The 7772-nt window shown below is 48.1% G+C and overlaps 1 protein-coding gene across 1 annotated transcript in view; it reads left to right on the forward strand.

Annotated features, from left to right (window-relative positions):
• The window catches only part of HKDC1 (hexokinase domain containing 1), a 68936-nt gene that overhangs the window by 25016 nt on the left and 36148 nt on the right, over positions 1 to 7772 (forward strand). Inside the window, exons 5-7 of the mRNA XM_011991022.1 lie at positions 2284 to 2379; positions 3885 to 3984; positions 6394 to 6577. Coding sequence (XP_011846412.1) covers positions 2284 to 2379; positions 3885 to 3984; positions 6394 to 6577 — 380 coding nt within the window. The remainder of the gene's footprint in view (positions 1 to 2283; positions 2380 to 3884; positions 3985 to 6393; positions 6578 to 7772) is intronic.

Below are 7772 nucleotides of genomic sequence, written 5' to 3' on the forward strand. Positions count from 1 at the left end.
CTCAGCCTCCCGAGTGGCTGGGATTATAGGTGCCCGCCACCACACCCAACTAATTTTTGCATTTTTAGTAGAGACAAGGTTTCACTAAGTTGGCCAGGCTTGTCTTGAACGCCTAACTTCAGGTGATCCTCCTGCTTCAGCCTCTCAAAGTGCTGAGATTGCAGGTGTGGTGAGCCACTGTGCCCGGCCCATTTTGACCCGTTTAGTGTCATATCACAATAAAGATTTTTCAGGTAAAATTTAAACTAAGGAAGGGCATTTAATTATATCAAGGAGAGGCCGGACACAGTGGCTCATGCCTGTAATCCCAGCACTTTGGGAGGCCGAGGAGAGCGGATCACATGAGGTCGGGAGTTCGAGACCAGCCTGGCTTCTTTTTTTTATTCTTATTTTTGAGGGAACAGAAAGTCTTTTTAAAAATTTATTATTATTATTATTATTATACTTTAAGTTCTAGGATACATGTGCACAACATGCAGGTTTGTGACATATGTATACATGTGCCATGTTGGTGTGCTGCACCCATTAACTCGTCATTTACGTTAGGTATATCTCCTAATGCTATCCCTCTGCCTTCCCCCCTCCCCACAATAGGCCCCAGTGTGTGATGTTCCCCTTCCTGGGTCCAAATGATCTCATTGTTCAGTTCCCACCTATGAGTGAGAACGTGCAGTGTTTGGTTTTCTGTTCTTGAGACAGTTTGCTGAGAATGATGGTTTCCAGCTGCATCCATGTCCCTACAAAGGACACAAACTCATCCTTTTTTATGGCTGCATAGTATTCCATGGTGTATATGTGCCACATTTTCTTAATCCAGTCGGGAACAGAAAGTCTTAACCAAAGAGAAATTTCTGTGTGTGTGTGTGTGTGTGTGTGTGTGTGTGTGTTTCTGATAATAAAATAAATGGTAATACTTTTTCAAGGTTAAAAAAAGAGAGAAGGAATGGAAACGTTTAAAGAAGAAAATAGAAATCACCACTCATCTCAACATTCAACTATTCCCACCAGTAGAATTGTGGGTTTTTCTTTTACTCATAGCTATATTAAGCACAAGTGTTATCCGGTATCTAGTTTAGGAAATCTGTGGTTGATTCCAGTCACCAAATATTTGAGACAAAAAGAAAATGTACAGTTGTATGTAATTGCCTTTTTAATTTAACATTCTGTCACAAGCATTTATCCCTCACTTCCCCCATCCACCTTCCCTGCAACAGGGATTTTTGAAGAAAGCCACCCTGTGCATCTCTTCCGGCTCTGTCGGGGAAGGCAGGGATGTTGTCATAGCCTATGAGGGCAGAAGTTAGGGAGAGCTACCACACGGCGGCGCTGTGGTGCAGGGAAAAAGCCTGAGGGCTGGTCCAGAGTCAGAGACCTGCGTTCTGCTTGGGCTCTGTCCTTCACTCGCGGTGAGATTCGGAGCAATTTCCTCCCTCTCTCAATCTCAGGGTTTTAAAATCCATAAATTGAGGGAAATGGAGGAGGTGTCGTCAGGAAGTTTGTGAGCTTGGGTCAGCTGCTCTTGACTGAAAAGACTTGGGCGATTCTCTTAACTTCCAAGTTCTCTTCCAGTCTGAAATGTTGTATGATTATTTGCGATTTCAGACACGAAACTCAGGAAACACCATTTGTAAGCAATGATTGATAATGCAAATTGAGTACCATTTTTCTTTCGTTCTCCTTATTAAGAGATGAGGTCTCCTTATGTTGCCCAGGCAGGCCTGGAACCCCTGGCCTCAAGTGATCCACCTGCCTCAGGCTCCCAAGCAGGTGGGACTACAGGTGCGGGCCACTCTGCCTGGTTGGGAATCAGTTTTCTAAGTTGAAATTAAGTTCCTGAGACAGTCCTGCAAAGTTCCACCATGTTAGTTCTGTTCTGTGGACCTGGCAAACCATGCGTTCTGCATGCTTAATACACCAGGTATTTTCATTAGAGCATTCCTTTGAGAGAGGTAGGGAGGTACATTTCCATTTTGCAGAGGAGTAGACTGAGGCTCAGAGAGGTTAAACGGCTTGTCTAATGTCTCATGAATCCAAGAGCTCTAACTTTTCAATAATTACTCCTTCTGCTACCATATATTTCAAACCATTCAGATGAGAGTAATACAGTCATTTAAATTATTAGAAAAGGCTGCAGAAGTGATGTTTTAAAAAATTGGGGGGATTCAGTTTAGAGAAGAGAAGGCCATGGGGGATGCATGTAGGCATGAAGTTTCTGCAGCTCAGTTGCACATTGCACATCTCAGCACCTCTTTCATTCAAACTGGACCTGAAATCTTCTCCCAGGGTGTCCTGCTTTCATGGACAAAGAAGTTTAAGGCACGAGGAGTTCAGGACACGGATGTGGTGAGCCGTCTGACCAAAGCCATGAGGAGACACAAGGTGAGGAATTCACCTCGGTGTGAGAGGCTCTCCCAGCCCTAGTTCCTTTCTCTTGGGTTGGAGGGGGTGGGGGTGGGGTGAAGGGTCACATATGGTGCCTGCCTGGAGGGAGAATCAGAGAAGGAATTGATCTTAGAAAAAGTCCTACTATAGTACAGATGTGGCCAACTTGGATGAACCCACAGAGCCTTGGTAGGCGGGGCTTGCACAAATCCCTATTGAAAGGTGGCCAGCTCATCCCTGGGCCTCCCCAGCAGCCACAGCCCTCTTCCGGAGGTCTTGGTTAGATCTCATGCTGTGTGTAGGCCCTGCACACCCTCCTCTCTGAGGCCAAAAAGATCATATTCTTTCCAGGCTGGTTCTGTATTTCACTGTCCACTCTCTGTCCATTAAATATCCCTATTTGTTGAATGTATTTTACAATAATTTAAACTACTGCAAAAGCAAGACCCACTCCTTGCTGAGCTGAAAAGTACACAAACCCAAATTGCTTGTTACCCTGACAGCAAGAGGCATGTTTTGCTGCATAGCCTTCCAGTCTTTTTTTCTTTAAAGCTGGGATCTTATTCTTTTATAGCCTGCATTTTCCCTTATGGGTTTCATTTTGCTTTTTTTTTTTTTTTTTTTTTTTTTTAGCGATGAGGTCCTGCTGTGTTGCCCAGGCTGGTAGTACCTGGCACTCCATCCTCAAATTCCTAGGCTCCAGTGATCCTCCCACCTCAGCCTCCTGCATAGCTGGGACTATAGGCAAAAGCCACATGCCTGGCTCTCATTTTATTTTAAAATGTTCTTCCAAACTTTGGGGGATGTTGGTGCAATAAGCCAAGCCGACTTGGCAGAACAGGAAATCCAGACAGGAAGTCACCAAGCCACACATGGGGAGGACTTGGCCGAGTCTGTGCCTGCTGGCTGAGATGTCCCCGTGGGTGAGGACTTTGGTGTTTTCTCCTGGAAATGCCACTGCTCCCAGGATAAACATGCTTTCCTCGATGTCTTCCCAGGGTCCCACAAACAAAGGCTGAAACCTGGGTGTGATGTGTGCCTGTAGTCTCAGCTACTCGGGAGGCTGAGGCAGGAGGATCACTTGAGCCCAGGAGTTTGAGGCTGTGGTGTGCTATGTTTGTACCTGTGAACAGCCATCACACTCTATCCTGGGCAACATAATGAGACCCTATCTGTAGATTAAAAGCTAAAATTTTTAAAATTAAAAAACAACAACAACAAAAAGCAAGGGCTGGAGTCTTGGTGGCCTGTCCCTCATATTTCCACTGCAGAGGCCTTCACCCGCAAAGCAGAAGGACGGGCTCCCGCTTCAGCTCCCGTTGGCTCTTTCTCTCTCCTAGACCCTGAACCTTGATGAGGCCTTCCTCCTTCAGACAGGCCTAGCAGGCAGGATCTAGGGATGTCTCAGCAGCCACCTTCCCTGCCCGCTGCCTCTGTGGGGAAGGAGGGAGGGAAGCACCTCCTTCCCACCCGCTGATGCCCTCTGGCCTTGTGTTCGGCAGGACATGGACGTGGACATCCTGGCCCTGGTCAATGACACCGTGGGGACCATGATGACCTGTGCCTATGACGACCCCTACTGCGAAGTTGGTGTCATCATCGGTAACTCAGTTGGACTGGTGTTTTGAGGGTGGGGCAGAAGGGACTGTTGGGGATGAGTGAATTCGGTGGGAAGGGCACTGACACTATTTAGGAGAAGCAACATAGGGACATGAAAAATTCATTCATTCACTCATCCATTCATCCATCATTCAGCAAGTGTTTACTGAGCACCCGCTGTGTGCCGGCCCTGGGCTTGGCACTGGGTTCTGAGTGGGGAGTTCCTGTGCTCCGGGAACTTTCAGTGGGGAGGTGGGTGAGAGGCCCAGAGAGCCTAAACTATGAAGATAATTTCAAGTGGTGGTTAGCGTGATAAAAGAAAAAAAGACACCAAAGAGAGTGATGTGACTGTGAGTGAGATGAGGCGTCAGGGAAGCCTCTCTGAGGGATGGCATTTGAGCCGGGACCTCAGTGATGCAAACCAGGGGGCAAGGTAGAGGTCCGGGGGTAAGGAGTCCCTGGCAAAGGAAAGAGGACACCCACAGGCTTGGAGACGGGAAGGGGTCCACGGAGGGGGTCCTGGGGGAACCCAATAGCCAAGTGGTGTCTGGATGAGGTGAGTGAAGGCTGAGAGTCAGAGGCCATTCAAGCGAGAGGGAGTGCACAGACTGGACAGATTGCACAGGATGTGAACACAGTCACTGTAAGGTCACCGGCTTATCCCCTGAGGGAGACTGGAAAGCACTGGGGAACTCTGGGTGGGGGATGGATAAATGGATGCCCATTTTATTTTTTTTATTTGAGACGGAGTCTTGCTCTGTCGCCCAGGCTGGAGTGCAGTGGCGCAATCTCGGCTCACTGCAACCTCTGCCTCCCGGGCTCAAGCAATTCTCCTGCCTCAGCCTCTCAAGTAGCTGGGATTACAGGTGCCCACCACCACGTCTGGTTAATTTTTTGTATTTTTAGTAGAGATGGGGTTTCACTGTGTTGGCCAGAATGGTCTCAATCTCCTGACCTCAAGTGATTTCACCCACCTTGGTCTCCCAAAGTGCTGGGATTACAGCCATGAGCCACCACGCCAAGCCGGATGTGCATTTTTTAAAAGCCCATTTTGGCTGCTGTGTGGATAATCAATTACTGGGGACAAGAGTGGAAGCAGGGCGACCATCCAAGAGGCCACTGGACTGTCAGGCAAGGTGCACTGCAGCTCTGGACCGGGAGGTCGTGGTGCAGTGGGGGTGTCCAGTGGGTGGTCTCCACACCAGAGCCAGGGGATCTGCTGGAGGAATGTGTGGGAAGGCATTTGGGGTACAGTAAAGCTGAATGGCTCTGACTTATAGGTTGTTCTTGAATATCCCCTTCTCCTTTTCCCATTCCTTTACCCCTCCTGAGGAAAGTTCTTCTGAATTGCTTTTTCTTAATGTCCCTCAAGACCCTCCTCAGCCTGGCTTTCCCGAAGGGCAGGTCTTTAAAGCTGAGGGACATCTGCCCTTCTGTTTCCAGGAGCCTCGGGATGGATCAGGCCTTTGCCAGTCATGGCACCCGTCTGTCACTGTGGCTGCATCTGGTAACCACAGATTGGGGGGCCACGCCTAAACAGTGTCTGTGCATTTCTGAGAAAAGCTTTTTCCAAACATTACATTCTGTTTTTCTACATTTCTCATTTTCCATGTTGGCATTTAAAATACTCACACCAGAGTATCAGCCAAGGAAAGATACTAAAAAAAAGAAAAAAAAACCGAAAATTCAAATAGCTTTATTGAGGCATAAAAGTCCTCCGATTTTAGGTGTACGATTCAATGATTTGTAGTAAACATACAGTTTTGTAACCATCACCACAATCTGATTTTAGAACATTTCCATCCTCCCAAAAGAGTCCAAAAAGATGGTGCCCACTTGCAGTCATTCCCCAGCGCTCAAGTGTTTGAGGCATTTCCTTGGAGCGATTTTGTGTTTTGCATAACGGAGTGTTGCTTTCTTAGGTGGTAGCTAATCACTGTCTAAGATAAGCATGCAGCTTCTGCTAGAAACAATTTGTGGCACGCCATAAGTAAAGAATATTTTTAGTACCAAATAGAGAGGAAGCTAAGTAGCTTAGGGAAAGAATTTTCAAAATTACCCTGGGTTGGTGATTTTCTGAAAAAAATATTTACAAGATTAGCTTCATATATCATCCTCTTGTAAGAGCGCTTCGTCAGCTTTCATCCATATTCATCAGGGAACTTCTTCACAATTGACTCCATTCAGAACCGCAAAGCCTGAGCACCCTGAGAAGTGCAGACTTGACATGTCAGCTGTTTTCCCCATGTGCTTGGGGCTTGCCCAAGCTGCTTCCCCCAGCGAGAGCCGGCCTCCAGGGCATGAAAAGCACTTTGTGGTACATTGAGGAGGACTCCCCAGCCGTCAAGAGTTCTCTGTCTGTGCCCAGCTGGGAGCCTTCTCTCTGCATGTTCTCTCTGATCCCTGGTTCAGGAACAGGCACAAATGCGTGTTACATGGAGGACATGAGCAACATTGACCTGGTGGAGGGCGACGAGGGCAGGATGTGCATCAACACAGAGTGGGGGGCCTTCGGGGACGATGGGGCCCTGGAGGACATTCGCACCGAGTTCGACAGGGAGCTGGACCTCGGCTCTCTCAACCCGGGAAAGCAAATGTGAGTTCCATTCTGCTGTTATCTGGGCATCGGCACCAGGCAGGGCCCAATCACTCAGGTCCCCTGGCTGCCTGGGAGGCTCTCCAGCTGTGACTAGCTATCCATCACAACTTTCTTTCTTTTTTTTTTTTTTTTGAGACGGGGTCTCACTCTCTAGCCCAGGCTAGAGTGCGGTGGCCCGATCTTGGCTCACTGCAACCTCCACCTTCCAGGCTCAAGCAATCCTCCCACCTCAGTGTCCAGAGGAGTTGGGACCACAGGCACGCGCCACCATGCCTGGCTGATTTTTGTATTTTTTGTGGAGTTGGGGTTTTGCCATGTTGGCTAGGCTGGTTTTGCACTCCTGAGCTCAGGCAATCCTCCTGCCTCAGACTCCCAAAGTGCTGGGATTACAGGCGTGAACCACCATGCCCGGCCCCGTTACAACAAATTGCTAAGGCATTGCTTGTATTTCAGTTTCATTTGACAAATGAGGAAATAGGAGCCAAGGACATTGAAAGATTTCCCTAAGTCATAACCCTAATAACCCTAATTCTAATTCAGTCAGTATTTCTGGGTTACGTATGTGCATAAAAGGCACTGAAGATAAGAGCACTCGGACGTGTGGCCGCAGAGCACACCTGGGCAGCGAGGAGAAGGCAGGCGCAGCCGAACTCCTCGTGTTCGCATGTCTGCCGGCCACCTTGCTTTCTCAGAGGCCTCATCACTCAGCAGGTGGGGGCTCTGGCAGGACCTTCCCTCCATGTTTGCTGTCCATTTTTATTTTGATGCTCAAATTGTTTCAGATTTGGGCAAAGGAAGCCCCTGAAGCTGGCTCCTGTGTCCTTTTGACATGTTCCATCACTCTTTAAGTACTTCCTTATTTCCTGGCACTGTAAGATGTTCCCGGCTCATGTCACACTTTCCTAGCCCCAGCCCTGGAATCAGTCATTTTGTCAAGACATGCGGGTGAATTTCAAGCACCTTCTAGGAGTGATTCAAACGCTAGAACTGCCCACCCAGGAAGCACATTCCTCTTTGGTGGCACCTCCTCCAGGCACATGCCCATGCTCTAGTGACCCAGAGCAGTCATGTGCCAAGGACGTGGTGTCCATTTTTTGAATTTTATCATCTTCACCCATTTCCATTTTACTTAAAATAAATTCTATTCTTTCCAGGCCTGGTGGCTCATGCCTGTAATCCCAGCACTTTGGGA

The sequence above is a fragment of the Mandrillus leucophaeus genome, unplaced genomic scaffold, assembly GCF_000951045.1.
Source record: "Mandrillus leucophaeus isolate KB7577 unplaced genomic scaffold, Mleu.le_1.0 Scaffold39, whole genome shotgun sequence".
NCBI lineage: Eukaryota > Metazoa > Chordata > Mammalia > Primates > Cercopithecidae > Mandrillus > Mandrillus leucophaeus.